This window comes from Dasypus novemcinctus, chromosome 1, assembly GCF_030445035.2.
Source record: "Dasypus novemcinctus isolate mDasNov1 chromosome 1, mDasNov1.1.hap2, whole genome shotgun sequence".
Lineage (NCBI taxonomy): Eukaryota > Metazoa > Chordata > Mammalia > Cingulata > Dasypodidae > Dasypus > Dasypus novemcinctus.
The window spans coordinates 68,591,202-68,608,228 of record NC_080673.1 but is presented as its reverse complement, the minus strand read 5'-3'; the positions used below and the strand labels follow the sequence as shown (position 1 = coordinate 68,608,228).

The following is a 17,027-nucleotide window of genomic DNA, read 5'->3' as shown; positions in this document are numbered from 1 at the left end:
TGTGGGTCTCTTTAGCCCTCAAAAGAACCAATACCTGGGGTTGTATCTACTTTATCTGTCTCTGAGACTCTGCTCAGGTGTGCACTAGGGCAATCCTTCTGACAACCTCCAGACTCTTTTTTAGAGACTCATAGCCATATAAACTCATTTGTCCTTTCCATTTCCCCCTTACTTTAGGTCAAACAGCATTTTTAACTCCTGTTATTATATGCAGACACGGATATTCTGTTGGTCTGCGTTGAACCTTTAATTCAAGGTCATTTTCTAGTTACGTCATCAGCTTGTACTTGGTAGTGATCCCTCGGTGCCAGGGAGGCTCATCCCCGGGTGTCATGTCCCATGCTGGGGGGAAGGCATTGCATTTACATGCTGAATTTGGCTTTGAGACTGGCCACATTTGAGTAACACCGAGGCTGTCAGGAGGGAACTCTTAGGCACAGTGCTGCTCTAGACCTTGTTCTTATTTCAGGTGTATAGGCTCACAAGCATTGTCATTAGTATCAGGGGGTCACAGTTGGACCCTCGTTCCTTCCTGGTCCTTGCCGTTGCACCTGGGGGACTGCCGCTGCTCCCCTAGGGACCACGACAGAGCCCCCCCCCCCCCCAGCCAGGAACCCAGTACCCCCCCAGCTGTTGTTTTTAATTGTTTCCACTCTGAGTATATCCAAACATTTCCATGCACCCTGGACACATGCCCTGTATAACTCCCTGTCAACCATATGTCCCCTGTCAATAACATCCTATACCAGTATTCCTCTGCTGCCATTATTGAACCACTCTGTGATCCAAAACTTCCTGAAAAGTGAAGCCCAATATAATGTCAGGTTCCCTTAATAGTAAAATGGAATATAGTGATGAGTTTAAAGGTTAGATATAGAATACATATTGATTTGGAAAAATTCTACAACCTAATTTTTTCTTTTCTTTTTTCCCTAATTATTGAGCTTCTCTTCACAAGAGCCTTAGATCACAGTAATTCAAATATACAATTGAACCTGGGGTTTTGAGAGCTAATAACTTGTGAATGATCACACACTTGGGGTTGTACCCCAAGTGTGTGAACGGGGAAAACCTGCTATGCTTTTAACCACTAGGTACTATCACTTCCTCCCAAATGGTAAGAAATCTGATCATAATGCCTTACTCCTGAATCAGCTGTTTCTCTTTGATATTTTAAGTGGTTTGTTAAAAAAAAAATCATTACAGACACAGAAAGCATGGGTAAACGAAGCCAGAAAGATAAACGATCCTAGGAGAGTTTCAGGGGATTCTGGAGTAATTCTAGATGGTGGTGGGCATAAAAGAATGCTGGCTGATGAGGCAACTGAAGAGAGCAGGTAGAAACCACTGACTGCCCAGCATTACGAGGGGCCCAAACGGGGGCCCAGACGGGGGCGCGGGGTTCTAATGGGGCTCAGCACCCAATCCCAGCTCTGCTGGCGCACTGCCTGCTGGGAGGCCGAGGTCTGCAGCTGAGAAGGACGATGGCGTGTGAGTAGATGGTCTCGACCAGGAGAGACCAGGAGTCCTGCGTGCTCCTGAAACGACAGCACAGGAGAAGAGAGGCATGAGTCGCTAATGCGGAAAGATTCGAGTCTGACATTCAATATCATCCATTCTTTTCCGTCAGTTTTGCCCTTGAAAATGGATTTCATGTTCCTCATAGGAACAGCAGCAGGAGCTATAGCCACACTAGCTGCTGGTGCTGTTGTCGCACTGATCGTAGTAAAAAGTCTAAACTCTATTAAGAAGTGGAACTCTGAAGACGAAACCACTAAAGAATCTGGTAAAAGAGCCCCGTCTCTTCTCAAGACAACAAATATGGAACAGAAAACCCAAGAAGAATTGGACAAGGAACAGGAAACACACAAATTGAACAAGATGGAACAGGAAACACACGAAGATTTGGGCAAGAAGGAGCAGGAGAGCGAAACTTCGTAAGTGTGAAATATAACTTGCTTAAATTACAGACGGACAGGCAACAGAGTGTTGGTCAAAGGCAGGGCTAAGACGGGCTCGACCACACCAGGCTCCTTTTCTGCCCACCAAAGGGCAGTGGCTGGAGGCGGAGGCACCTGCGTGGCCAGTGTCCTGGCGACACACAGACTTAAAGTCGCTTTCCTGTAAAACTGGTTTTCAGAGATAAGGGTTAGCAGAGGAGACCGTATCTTTTAGAATGGTGTAAAAGAAGATACATGGAGGAAAAGTTGTCAGTGTGCGCTTCGTTCTTGACAGAAGTTCGGCTTTTGATATTTCAAGCCCTGGTAGGAAAGAACAAAACACCTAAAATTCGTTCCGCCGGCCTCCACACGGGCGGCCTGTGAAGCGACGCGGCCTCCTTTTCCCCGGGAGCGGCGACGGCCCTTGAGCGAGGCGAGGCCGCCGCGGCGCGGCGCGGCGCGGCACAATGGGCGCCACCTCACAGAGCGGGGCGCGGCGGGGCCGCGCGCACACACTCGGGGCGCGCCCGCCCGGGGCACATGGGCCCCTCGGGGCGGCGAGGCCGCGGGTGGGTGGGGGCGCGGCTGCGGGCGGGCCCCTCGGAGGGGAAGAGGCGAGGAGGCGGCGCCGGGCCAGCACCTGCCTGCCAGCCCGCATGTCTTTGGGCCCGCTCGGCGGTGCCGTGTTCCAAGAAATAGGCTCGCCACTGGTTGCCAACAAAGAAAAAAAAAAAGAAAAGGGTGCTTCAAAACACGTTAGCAAACCCGCCGGGCCAGACGGCTGCTGCTCACCTAGCCCAAAGACAGTGCACGCAGCTGCCGCGAGAGGGCGAGCGAGCCACCTCTCCTTCCCGTGCCTCCTCTCCCTCCCATACCCGCCCCGGCCGGTCGAGCTGCCTCCATTTTCCAGATCTTTCTCGAACCCGCGGCTGCTTAGGCAGCCGTTGCCCGAGCGCTGACGGAAGCGGCCGAAACCAGGGCCGGGAGCAGCTTGGGGCTGGGAGCTTCGGGTCGCGCGCCTCCCCGGCAGCCGAGCGCGCAGGCGCAGATCGCAGTAACTGCCGGTTGGAGGCCGCCGAACCGCAGTGGGAGAGAGATCGAGGCAGGGGGACCAAGCGGAGGCTGCGGCACCGGAGGCCTCTACTCCCTCCCGGGTGCCGCGACGCCCTGCCCTAGATTTTCTGCGTAGCGACTTTGAGTCATCCCTTCTTTGCTTCCCGCAGGAATCGCAGTCCCAGCAGCGACAGATCAGAAGAGGAAGCGGTCCCCGCACGCGAGTCTTCAGCACCAGCTCCCCGACCTTTAGGCGGCGGGATGTCTGTGGTTGGCATTGACCTCGGCTTTCTCAACTGCTACGTTGCTGTAGCGAGGAGTGGCGGCATCGAGACCATCGCCAATGAGTACAGCGACAGGTGTACCCCGTAAGTGCCTCTTCTGGTCGTAACCCCGATCCTGAGAGACGTTTTCTTCTGACCCTTCCGTTTGTTCAGCCTGCTGGTTCCCCCCGATGCGCGCCGAACCCTGAGACGACAAGTGCAGCCCCTCAGCTGCAGTCTCCAGGGACCGCTGGTTGCCTGGCCTGGGTGCGAGTCGGACTTCCTCGCCTCGCAAAGCTGCTTTTCCTTCAAGGTCAAGGGACTTTGAGTCGTTGGGGCATCACTCCTTTCTGTTCCCGCAAGCCCCTGTCCTCCCCCCGCTCTTGTCTCGGGGTGCGGGAAAGGGGTTGGTGTGGGACGGCCGTGGGGTCCTGACCACTGAGGAAAGCGCTCGGATTGCGGCTGGCGGGCGGGAGGCGAATTGTCGGCCGCGGGCTGGCATCCCCTGCTAGCTAAGCAGAGTTCATTCATTCTGCCCTTCCCCTCTTCCCCATCTGTCTGGGTGACAATTCCGTCTCCAAAAAAAGGAAACGTGAAAGCGTAGAGTTAGACACTTTGGAAGACGAATTACAGGTTCATCTGACCCGGAAATCCATTGGGGTGGGGGTGGGAGATAGGTGTTTGGGCTTTTCCTCCAGTGTCCTTGAGAATTCGAGACAATCAGGTGGGTTTCCAGGGGCGTAGACTAATGCTACCTTTTTCTTCAGTAGGTCGACAATCAAGGATGGTAGTCTTTGGTCTCCTGTATTGGTATTGTACACCAGTTAAAGGGATGTGGTGGGATTAGGTCCTACCAAAAGTGTATTTTTACAGAATGAAATATTGGAGAGTCGGAGGTGACTGCCTTCTATAAACATGTTAGGAGATGGGTCTGTTATGAACACCTGATCAAAGACTTAGAAGAGGTGGCATTGTGTCATGGAAACATGTTTCTACATGTTCTGTTTTCTTTGCTGTGGGATGTTTGTTGGCAAAGAATATACTTAAGACGAATATGAAAACCTAGCTCTCATTGTAGATCCTGTTACCAATAATTTTGTTAGGAAAACAGCTGTTTCATGTATTACTTTACATTCTGTGGAAAGGTAATTAAAAATTAATTTTACCCTTTGGAATAACCCAAAATATGATATTTACATTTAAGTTAGACTGATCTTAACCAGAATCAGTATTAAGATAAGCCTTTAAAAGTCTAAAATACTGCAGTTCTACTGATAATTTAAATTCTGGGATGGGATTCTATTTTAAAATTTGCAAGGGGGTGCTAAGGAGAAAATTACTTATTTGAAGCAATCTGCTTTCGTTTCTTTCACAGAACTTTCTGGAAGGTTTAGATATATGCCTTGTGTTTCTTTTCTAGATGTATGTATTTTATTTTCTCTGTAGAATTTCAGGTTGTTTATACCCTCAAATATGGGCATAGGTCAGCTAATTCCCATAGTACTGTTAAAACTCTTCTTTTTGCCTACCTTTCAGAGTTTTATGCACAGTGAGAGGCTGAAGCAATAATTGTGAACTATTTATGAATTCATATGTATGAGTTATTGGTTTTTTTTTTAAAAAGAGCACAGTTAAGCCAAAGTAAATTCAGGCTTCTGCCAGAGAAGGATCCCAAAATTCCATACTTTTCTTTGAGAAAAATGGAGGTTTCTGGGGGCAGGCTTCGACTTCAGGGACATAACATATGGAGAAGAAGTGAGAGGTGGGGTAGACAAACCCCTAATCCTTAAAACCTTATCCTTAGTGATCAGAAATCAGAACTGTAAGAAAGTGCATTTCCAGGCTCAAATCCTTCTTAATAGTGAGTTGGTGACTCTATCTTGTCAGACTTACAGAGAGAATTTCTCAAAAATTAGTCTACTTATTTGAGTCTTCTAGAAAGCTTTTTGTTACTGTTCTTAGGCACTTAGGCTAATTCTATATGGTTGGAATTTGATATATTTCTGATTTATATGTAAAAAAGCCAATACTGATTTCTAGATTTAATGAGTCTAATCTGAGCTAGAAAGTTCTGGAGGTGGAAAGATCATATTCACACTTAAATTGCATGCATAACTCTGCTCTTTTCTCCATTGATTGAGTAGTAAGTACATAGGCGGTGCTCTGTTATCTACCTCAAGAATATATCCTTTGGTGTTACTTTATGGCAGTCCTGTGTTCTTACACTGTGTATATACTTTGTGGAAGTTAAAATTAAATGAAAACATAACCTGTCCTGATCCCATGACATAGATTTGTTGACATTTACTGAGTGCCTATCATGTAAAAGGTATAACTATTAATGGACCTTTAATTTTTGTAATCACCGCAGTATTTAATAACACATGATACAAACTAGCTCTTCAAAAAAAATATTTACATATTCCAGTGCTGAATTGTAATATGACAGTAGTATTTCTAAGATCCAAATACATTACAAAGGGATCCTGTGGACAAGTAGAAATGTTTGATTTAGTTGGTTTCTTCATCCATACTTTTTCACATTTTTTTTTTCTTTCTTTAACTTACTTGATTTTGTCCACATAGGAAGGTCCCTTGTAGAAACCAAGAATAACAGTTTAATGAAAAAGAGAATTAAATTTTGGGTGACAAGCAAGGAACCAAGGGCAAGTAATTTAATTTGTTTATTCTTCAAATTCACCTTCTGTACAGTTGGGATGGTTGCACTAGCCTCTCTTATTCCTATGTTCAAGAAGAAAAAAAAATTCTGAGCATTTTATTTTTAAAGAAAATTATTATACAGATAATACATGCTCATTGTAGAAAATAAAGCACATTAAAAGATGAAAATAAAAATCGTAATTCCTTCACCCAGAAAAAAAATTTCCAGATGGCTTTCAAGGGGAAGGGAATAAATTAAACTTTGTCTTTTAGATAACTTCTTTCTATGTAAAATATCTTTCTAAACCATCAGTTTTGGTTTTTATGTCATTATTACCTTATTTTTATCCAACTACCATTGGACATTTACATTTTATATGATATTTTGTTCTGAAAAATAATGCCACAAATAGCTGTCTTTGCAACTAAAGTTTTGATCCTTAGTTCCTTCAAATAAATTCCTAGAAGTAGAATTATTTAATGTGCAGATTTTGAAGGCCTTAGCCTTGCTTGTATTGTTGAATCAAGTATAGATGTGGTGATTGGAATTTCTATCACAGGTTTAATTATATAATTATATAAAGGTGATTAGTTTCAGGCAGGGGTAGAGAAAACTGCTGCCAAGAATCTTCATTCAACACCAAATTAAACCATATGGTCAACTGTAACTTGTTGCTTGTGTTGATAATAGTGATTGTTATGGCACAAGAATTTTGCTTCGTATTGTAATATAGTAGCTATCTTTTATTGATAAAAATCCTAAAGCAAAGTTAAATAACTTGACTAAGAACTAGTAAGTAATAAAATGGGATTCAGTTTTAGACTTCTTTGACACCCAGAATCTCAATATTTTTCCATTACCATTGCCATAGGGATTAGATGTGTATGCTAGATTAATAGAAATATAGTATGTTCAAAGGGACAAATAACTAGGCTGGGCACTCGTACAGAGAATTATCTTTCCTCTGCATCAATAAACTTACCTATTTTAGGCCACTGTCTAAGAAATATTGTCATGTTTTAAAATGTTGTTTTAATATGCTTTACATTATTTTAGAAACATGCAAAGAATCTTATTTTGTGAAAAAAATTTATATTTTCACATCTGTTGATATAAACATGGGGGAAAGCAGTGTGAAAGACTTTAAACTATTAGATATATCTTGGAGGGAGAATTATTGGCAGTGCTTTTAATATAGTTTTGCAATGCTTTAGAATTTTAAGTACATATTTTACAATGAGGAAAAAGATTTTTTAAATGAAACATTTCTATAATTCAAAACATTTTTGTCAAGTGTACTGTTGGCTTTATTATCAAAATTTTGCTTATCAGTCTGAATATTTAGTTCCCTGATTTTGTCATTACTTTTTTCCTTTTTCTTTATAAATGTAGAATGGTCTGAAAATAAGGAAAAATATTGTTTATACACTACTTTTCCAATATGTAATGTATTTTCCTTAATGCATGAAAGTAGAAATCATTTATTTTGGGATATTAAAAATAACTATATAAAAAAATGACAAACTCCAAAGATTAATCATGCTGGATAGGAGGACTTTTATAGTGATGCAGTCTGGGGGAGGAGTAGGATTTTACATTTTGTTAAATATTCTTTGTACTGTATGAGCTAGTTTTGTTTGTGGGTTTGAGTTTATGTTAACTTTGATTTAAAATATTTGTGTAATGCTGAAGAATTACACAAAGTAGTAAGCTTTCCCCCTTTGTCCCTTCACCAACCACTTCCTAAAGTTGTACATTGGTTTTATAAATATGTGAGTACCCGTTTATAACTTAGATGGTTGTTTTTTTGTTGTTTTTTAAACAAAAATGGAGTTAAGCAGTACATATTTTGCAGAATTGCTATTTTCACCTTGTTTTAGTTTGCTAAAGATTGTCAATGCAAAAATAACAAAAATGGATTGGTTTTTATAATGGAAATTTATTAGGGTTAAATCTTACCATTCTGAAGCTGTGAAAATGTCCAAATCAAGGTGCTCTGCTATCTCACCAAAAGTCTGCTACAGGCAGATCCTGGATTTCTGCCATGTGGCAAGGGAAAATGGTGGCTAAACTCTGCCTTCGCCTGTAGACTCACTTTCTCCCCAAGCTCATCTGTGGGCTGTCAGGCTTATGGCTCGTTCTTTCCCAAGTCCTCATCTCTTCATCTTTAGGCTGCTCCACTGATTCCATCCTCTAGTCTCTCTCTTAGTCTCTCTGGGTTTCTATGTCTTTCTGCAGCGATAGGTGATGCTGGAGTTTTCTCTCAAATGGCAGGGTAAAATGGGGGTATACCTTCTCTGTATTCCATTTATGTAAGACTGCAATAGAAGGATTAGACCCATCCTAGTCCTGCAATACAACCAAGAGCCTGAACTGAAGCAGTCTGATAAAAAGTGATCTAATCAAAAGTTCCCACATACAGTAGGGTCACATTCACAGAAATAGGTTAGTTTAGGAAAATAATTTTCTGGGGTCTACAAATACTCAGGCCAGGACACACCTCAAAATGTATTGTGGGGGAGTGGGTATAGTTCAGTGGGTGAGTGCCTGTTTCACATGTATGAGGTTGTAAGTTCAATCCCAGTGCCTTCTAAAAAAACTTTAAACTGTTGTGGATGTCTCAACTTTGTACATATGGCTCTAATTTATCTTATCCTTTTTTAATGGCTCATTCTTCCTGATGGATAAACTATTAAACTATTATTATTATTTTGCTATTTATAAATTCAGTGAACACTTTTTTTTTTTTTTAATAAAATAGACTGAGGGAGCCAAGGTGAGAGAAAGGGAGATAGCTCACACTTTGGCATGGCCAGAGCTAAGGTTATAGAAAGTCTTTTAATATGAATGCTATCTATAGTAAAACATAATGGATCTATAGGCATTGGCTTGCTGTGAGTGAAGAATCCTGAAGTTTCTAGAAGACAAGGAATGATAAATATAAATTATTTATATTTATGTAATATCTATTATGACATATAATATCTATTATGAGCTTAAGATGGCTAATATGCCATTTGATAATCTCTCTTTTTTTTCCCCTTGTATGTAGGAAACTGGTGCTCAACCACTGAATCTCATAGGCTACCTTAAGTTGGTCTTTTTCATATGTTTGCCTATTATTTGTTTTTGTTTTATTTAGGAGGCACTGGGGACTGAACCTGGGACCTCCCATGTGGGAAGCAAGAGCTCAACTGCTTGAGCCACACCCACTCTCAATAGGCTCTTTAGTATGTGATTACTATTTTATTTTAGTAAATTTTTTGAATGTTAGAGTTTTAGTAGGTTTACTGATGACCCTATCCTGCCAACCTTGTTTACCCTTAAACAAAGGATTGAATAGTGCTTAGCAATCAAGAAACGTTCCTTACCCTCTCCCCGCTCAGTCTGGAGGGTTGAGGAGGCACTGTTGACTTCCTCATTAAAGCAAAGAGAAATAACAGGACCTTTTTTGGTTTGGGGTATTGTTTTTTTTAAAATATACCTACCTTTAGGAGGCACTATCTTGATAAGAGAGGAACTTAAACAGTTGCTACATCCCCCATCAATAGTAAATCATATAGAAATATGATTTCTGAATGAATTGTAAAAGGTAGTATAACCTATAAAATGCAGAAAACTTAGATTCATATTCTAGTTCTTCCAGTTACTAGTTGGGTATCTTAATTTATCTAATCTCTTTGAGCCTCAGTTTCCATGTCTGTAAAATAGTGTTGCTACTTCTTCAAGATCTGAACTTCATTTATTCTTTTTTTATTCATTAGAGTGCTTTATCTGTTGCCATAGTAAAAGATTAGAAGCTTTATATTATTACTAAATCTAGAAGTCTTATTTGCTAACATCAAGCTAGAAAGTAAATAGCAATAGTCTATAATCACCCCCTTTGAGGGCTAGTGAAACTTTTTCCAAATTGTTAACTTTGGGAAACAATAATAACTATATAGTTCATTGCAAAACTTCTCAGCTCTCTTTATAAACATTGGAACATTCTAAGAAAAAGATATGTTCTCCAAATTGTTTGGACACAGAGGTCCTTTTTTCAGAAGTACTGCTTAGAAATTATATTTCACAGAACACTATTGAGGAAATGATGTTCTAGGGTTGTGATTCCTAACCAGGGGTGATTTTTTTTTTTCCTGCCTCTCAGGGACATCTGACAATATGACAAGATAATTTTGGTTGTCAAAACTGGAGAAACAGGGGTGATACTACTAGCATCTAGTAGGTAGAGGGAAGGGAAGATGATAAAAATCCTGCAATGCATATCGCCCTCCCCCTAACAAAAAATTATCTAGCCCAAAATGTCAGTAGTGCCAAGGTTGAGAAATCTTACTCTATGGATATCTTAGCAACCATAGTCAAAACTATTTGCTCAGCAACTGAAAATTTAATTCAGAGCCAAATTGGAAATGTCAGGGCCTGACCTCTTGATTTAAACCTGAGTACCTTCTCATGTCATCATTAATCTAGCTATTGTATTTATTACTCTTTAGTCTGTGATAGTGAAAGAAATTATAGATAGTAATTATGGTCTTCTCAGAACTGGCAAAGGAAAACTCAAAGAAAAAAATGTACTATCTTTTCAAATTTATTTATTATCTTTTTTTTTTTTTAAAGATACATCGATCACACAAAATGTTACATTAAGAAATATAAGTTTGGCTTAGAGCGTGGCCAACATCTGAGCAACATGGAGGCTCTTAGGAGGTAACTCGTATGCACCCTGCAGCTCTAGGCCAAGTTGAAATTTTAGGCACACAACTCATAAGAGTAGTCATCAGTATCAAGGGCCCATCATTGGACCCTCCTTCTTCACTGGTCTTTGCCCTTGCACTTGGGGGATTGTTTCTGTTCCAGGGGATTGTTGCTGTTCCATTGGGGAATGCGACAGAGCTGTCTAGGATGGTAACTCAGCACTCCCTCAGTTGTCATGTGAAACTCTACCCACTGTGTAAATACCCAACAAACATCTGAACATACCTGTATACCCTATATGCATGCCCTGGAAAACTCCCTCCCACACAAGCATCCCCCATCAATGACATCCCACACCAGTGCTCCTTCCCTGCCCTAGTTGAACCCCTCTGTGATCTAAAACTTCTTCAAAAATGAAGCCTAATATATTGCCAAATTCAATTAATAGGAAATTGAAATAGTGATGATAGGTTTAAAGATTTAGAAATAAAGTATATAGTAATTTAGAAAAACTAAAATAAAGTAAAAAATAAATTGAGGTATTAAAAATATGAAAAATAACAAAAAAAATTTTTTTGACATTTTGCCTTTCATCACTGTAATAGGTGTTGCCTTTTGTATACAGTGGCAAGGCAATCTCTTCCATTTCTTCTTCAATGTCTTACATCTTTTTTAAAGCTTAAGTAGTGAAATCAAGAGGTTTTGGATTCTTAATGGAGACTGACAAGAGAAAAGCAAACAAAGTTAGAGAGTGCTGTCATCCTAGATAAGAAAACTTTCAGCAGGCAATATGTATTTTCTGCAGCTAATCAGGCTGGCAGCTAAGGACTAGAGAAAAAAAATTAACCTTCACTTTTAAGGGAAAATACAGCTTTCTTAAGGTTAAATCCTGTCATTTGGATTTTTTTATGTTCTCCCACTAGAAGTGGCAGAAGACATTCAGAAGTTTTGCTTGTGTAGAATATTTGTTAGAATTCTGAGGCATTTTTTGAGAATCTGACATCTTCCCTTAGGCTATCAACATCAGATTGGATATTATAGATTTAAGCTGTACTGTATCAATTTTCTTGAGGTATAAATGGCATTTCTAAATAGTAGTTTAGATAATCTACAAAAAGTATACTGAATATTCTTTTTTGTAAAAAGTTTTATATCAGCCTAAATTATGTTATAATATGTGTATTTCCCTTGGTATGGTCAAAAAAGTTTTAAAGGAAAAACAGATATTTATTTTTGTTTTTCTGAAAATCTATGGTAGGTATTTTATATTTAGTAATTGTCTTCTAGAATCTTTTTTGAAAGAAAATTGGAAAATTGAAGACACGAGTTTGGAGACCTTTAACTCTGTGAGGTGGGTTTTCTGCTTATTTAAAACTGACATTTCCAAGCCCCAATATTATTATTTTTTAATTATAATAAACTTTATTTTAAAGAAGTTTTAGATTTACAGAAAAATTATACCAAAGTATAGGAAATTTCCACATAACCCCCCACACACCTATACCCACACAGTTCCTCCTATTAGTAACATCTTATATTAATGTGGTACATTTGTTACCATTGATATAACAGTATTGAGCACTGCTACTGACCAACGTCTATAGTTTACGTTATGCTATACATTTGTGCTGTGCAGTTTTATAGGCTTTAACAAATGTAAAATGTCATGTATCCATCATTGCAATATCATACAGAATAATTTCACTGCCCTAGTGTGTTTTACTTGTTCTTCCGTCCCCCTCCCCTCTGAACCCTTAGCAACCACTATCTTTATATCAACCAGCATTACAATTCTTTGGTCTTTAAAAGTTGTCTACTTTATCTTCAGAGAGAGTCTCATAATAGTAACTGTTTAGCTTTCTCTGTGAAATGATTTAGGCAAGAAACATATTTCAAAGAACCTAGCACTTATTAAGTGATAGCTCTGAATTTGAATCTTATTTGAATCTAGTGTTCTAACAAGTCAATCTCTTGGAATCAACCTAAGAATAAGATTTTCTGTGTACTCAAGTGATGGTAGCCTAGTACTGAAAATTTTAAAGTATTGGGAAATGTATGCAAGTAATTGGGGCTGTGAGCAGGGATTATAAGCAGGCTACCATATTTTCTCTGATAGATAAGTTTTAGGATAAAATGGCAATCACCCACACAGATTACTATACTGGGTATGCAAATTTTTATTCTGTCAGAGAATAAAAATCAAAGAGTTATTTGCAAGACAAGACAGATTCAAAGCTGTCATCTGAGCCACTGATTCTTACTATATCCTTATTTTCCTATTTTTCACTTAACAGTTAAAGAATGGTAACTTCTATTCTTTCCTGCATATGTCCATCACCCCCTCACACTCACACACTGAGATGGTTCCTTCATCTGTCTCCTCATTACCTGCTCAAAGTGTCTACTTGTGGTATCTGTTCCTGGTGTCTGCTCGTCTTCTTTAGGGGGCACTGGGAACCAGACCCAGGACCTCCTGTGTGAGAGGTGGGTGCCCAACTGCTTGAGCCACATCTGTTCCCTGCTCACTGTGTCAGCTAGTATTCTTTAGGAGGCACCAGGAACCAAACCTGGGACCTACTATGTGGGAGGTGGGCACCCAACTCTTTGAGTCATATCTTCTTCCTATGCCCATCACTTTTTAAAAAATATTTTATTTATTGATTTTTTCCCCACCCCTCATTGCATTTGCTGTGTGTTGTGTGCTGGTATTTTTTTTTTTTTTAGGAGCCACCAAGAACCAAACCTGGGACCCATGTTGGGAGAGAGGTGCCTAATCACTTGAGCCACCTCCACTTCTGCTTGTTAGGTCCCTCATTATGTTTGCCTCCTTGTATCTCATGTTGCATCATCTCATTGCATCAGCTCGCTGCACCAGCCTGTCGCATCAGCTCACTGTCTTGTTCAACTTCTTTATGAGGCACCAGAAATGGAACCCAGACCCTCCCATGTGGTAGGCCAGAGCTCAATCATTTGAGCCACATCCACTTCCCATGCCCATCACTTTTAACGTTTCATTTCTAGATATATATGCTTGGATATCTCAAATACACCTCAAACTTAACATGTCCAACATGTGATTATCCCACCCCAAACTTGTCCCCTCTTCCATTGTTTTTATTGTCTCGGTGAAAGGCCACCATGTACATTCCTATGCAAACTGAAAACGTAGACATTATTCTTAACTCCTGCCTCTTCCTTCTATCTAGTACAGTGCTGTCCAATAATATATTTACTTTAACTCAATATATCCAAAATCTTATCCCTTCATGTAATCACGAAGAGATATATTTTATTTTTTTAAATATTAAATTTTCAAAACCCTTGGTATATTTTACATTTATAGCACATCTTAATTTAGACTATCCACGTTTCACATGCTCAATAGCCACCTGTGTCTGGTGGCTAGTGGCTACCAGATTGGAAATAGCAGATTTAGTCCGTTAGAAAGATTCTAGTCTTTAATTTTACCTCGTACATGTCTCTTAATTCCTTCCCCTTTTCTCTGTCTCTGCTGCCATCACCATGATAAAAATTACTGACAACTTCTTGCTCTCCTCCCATAAGTTCACACTGTAATCTAAATTATCTTCACCAGTTCTTCCTCCCATGCCATCATTATTTAGTCTCCCTTCAAATCTCATCACTTCCTCAGATAAGTCTTTCCTGACAGTTCTCCTTTAGGTCAGTTCCTGCTATTACCTACTCTTAGAGCACAATGTACCCCTCTATTTTACTCATTTGTATGAATTTATAACAGTAAGTTCCAAGAAAGCCAAAACTTTGTCTATCTTTTTTCCCTCCCTCTTGTATCTCTAGCAACTAATAGTACCAGGTATGTAGTAGTTACTCAACAAACATTCCTTAAATTCACTAAGTGAACTTTCTAACTGCTTTTCTTCCCTGAAAATCTATTGGCTCTCAACATAATAATGAATTGCTCAGCACTTGAAAATCACTGATCTGGGATCTTTCCTCTTCAGTTTGTATTATATATCAACATTAAGTTCTTTTATTCAAAAACCTTAATGAATTCCCATTATGTACTAAATAAATTTCAAATTTGCAATTTACCATTTGAGATCTCTATAACCTGACACCACTGCTATTTGTCAAGCTGTCCTATGAAACTTTCGAAGTTTTATTCTTCATAATCTCCAAAGAAGCATTACCTTTTGGAGCCATCGTTCCATTTATTCATTTACTTATGCATTTAGCAAATATTTAATATGTACCTTTGCTATATACCAGACAATGATCTAAGCTCCCCAGGAAGTTAGAAATGTTCTGTACTATCTACCAGGCAAATGTGGCTGTTGCTTACTTGAAATGTGGCTATTGCTGCTGAGGAACTGAATTTATAATTTAAATTTTACTAACCGCATGTGGCTAGTGACTACCATATTTGAATAGTACAGATCTAGGAGGTAGGCATATATTCCCTGCATTGGTGGAGTTCACACTCTGGTATGGAGATATAATCAGTAAATAAATTATGTCAGCTGGTGATACAAAGTACAAAGTATTGAGAAAAATAAAATTAGGTTTAGGGTATGTGTTGGGGAAGGCAGGCATGTTGTTTATATAGGATGGTCAGGGAAAGCTTCTCTGATAAGCTGACACTGAGCAGAGACCTAAAAGAAGTGAGAGTACAAACCATATGGATGTATTTAGAAGAGTACCAGATGAAAAGTGAGACATATAATAGTTATGTAATTTTTACAAGGTTACTAAGTTGTTAAAAAGCAAAGACAGAATTTGAATACAAGCAGTCTAGCCTTCGTAATATATTTTTTTTAAGTAGGTCATAGACTAAGAGAATTTGAAAAATGATTTTGGAGACCAACAGTGTTGCCAGTAGACATAAAAAAAGATTTTTGGGAGCAGAGGTAGCTCAGTGGTTTGAGCCCTTGCTTCCCACATACAAGGTCCTAGGTTCAATCCCTGGTACTTCCTAAAAAAAATTTTTTTTAAATATATTATTGTGGAGCAGAGGTGACTCAAGCAGTTGAGTACTTTTTTTTTTAAGATTTATTTACTTATTTATTTATTTCTTCCCTCCTCCCCTCCTCCCCCACCCCAGTTGTCTATTCTCTGTGTCTATTTGCTGCGTCGTCTTTGTCCGCTTCTGTTGTTGTCAGCGGCACGGGAATCTGTATTTCTTTTTGTTGCGTCATTTTGTTGTGTTGGCTCTCCGTGTGGGTAGCACCATTCTTAGACAGGCTGCACTTTCTTTCACACTGGGCGGCTCTCCTTACGGGGCATACTCCTTGCGCATGGGCCCCCCACACACACACGGGGGACACCCCTGCGTGGCAGGGCACTCCTTGCACGCATCAGCACTGCACATGGGCCAGCTCCACACGGGTCAAGGAGGCACGGAGTTTGAACCCTGGACCTCCAAATCTGCTTCCCAGCAGTAATCTACATTTAGAATAGTATATTGCATGATTTTATTAAACCTTTTAAATTCATTTTTGTACATGGAGAAGCAAAATTATAGCACTTAAGTACAAAAATACCATAGAAATAAATTTTTCACTTTTCTCCTCTTTAGGGCCTGTATATCTTTGGGAACCAGAACTCGAGCCATTGGAAATGCAGCTAAAAGCCAGGTAAATTAATTGTTGAAGTTGATGTTTTGACTTTTATAGGAAGAATTAACTGAACCCTGGTAATTAAGCTCCTATTTTATGTAGTTGAAAGTGAGCAAAAGAGAATGAGGGAAATATGATAGATCCCAAGACCTTTGTATTTTATTAGACTCATTTTGCTTTGAGATATAAAATTAGTTCTTAAATTTTATAAAATTTTCTAGTTGTGAATTTAGGGTCGCTATAAGTTGATTTTCCTTGAACCAAAAGTCCTTATCCTTACCAGTTATTTCTTTTATTTTAGTTTCCTCAGTTTTTCTTTCCTTCATTATAATATAGTTTTTAATATGAATTTACTTTGTTTAATGGGGCTTTTTTTTGGTCATGGGGTTTTTTTTTGTGTGGGTATAATTGACTCATTTATCCTGAACTTTTTGTTTATGATTTTTATCTTTTATACTTGATATATATGTGTATGTGTGCACGTGCTCGTATTTATCTTCTCTTCCACTTTCATGTTGTGTATAACTAAATGCTGGTTTAAGCCCTCCCATTCATTTGTTTATATTTCATATTTTGTCTCATCTTCTAAGTGTATCATAGATATCACAGTCTCTGAAGAATGAAACTAAAGTTATTTTTCCAAAAGAGCAAAAGAAACTAACATGGTTATTTGGCATCCCTATGGTTTTCATCTCATAATTGAAGATCAAGATCTACTTGGCTTTAAAGGTCACTGAGGGAAAAGTAATTGTATCTCAGTAGTATTATAATTTGAACTCTGTATTATAGTTAAAGGACAAATTACTTTATGATAATACAA

The 17,027-nt window shown here is 39.3% G+C and overlaps 1 protein-coding gene across 2 annotated transcripts in view; it reads left to right on the top strand.

Moving 5' to 3' along the window:
• Nucleotides 1-1,490: 1,490 nt before the first annotated feature.
• The window catches only part of HSPA4L (heat shock protein family A (Hsp70) member 4 like), a 61,589-nt gene continuing 46,052 nt past the window's right edge, over nucleotides 1,491-17,027 (top strand). Inside the window, exons 1-3 of one of the 2 annotated variants that reach the window (XM_058292591.2) lie at nucleotides 1,491-1,937; nucleotides 3,164-3,361; nucleotides 16,168-16,225. In XM_058292591.2, the coding sequence (XP_058148574.1) occupies nucleotides 1,579-1,937; nucleotides 3,164-3,361; nucleotides 16,168-16,225 (615 nt within the window). In that variant the 5' untranslated portion in view covers nucleotides 1,491-1,578. Of the gene's footprint in view, nucleotides 1,938-2,848; nucleotides 3,362-11,900; nucleotides 11,965-16,167; nucleotides 16,226-17,027 lie in introns of those variants that run through there. The other variant, XM_058292665.2, reaches the window with a different exon arrangement.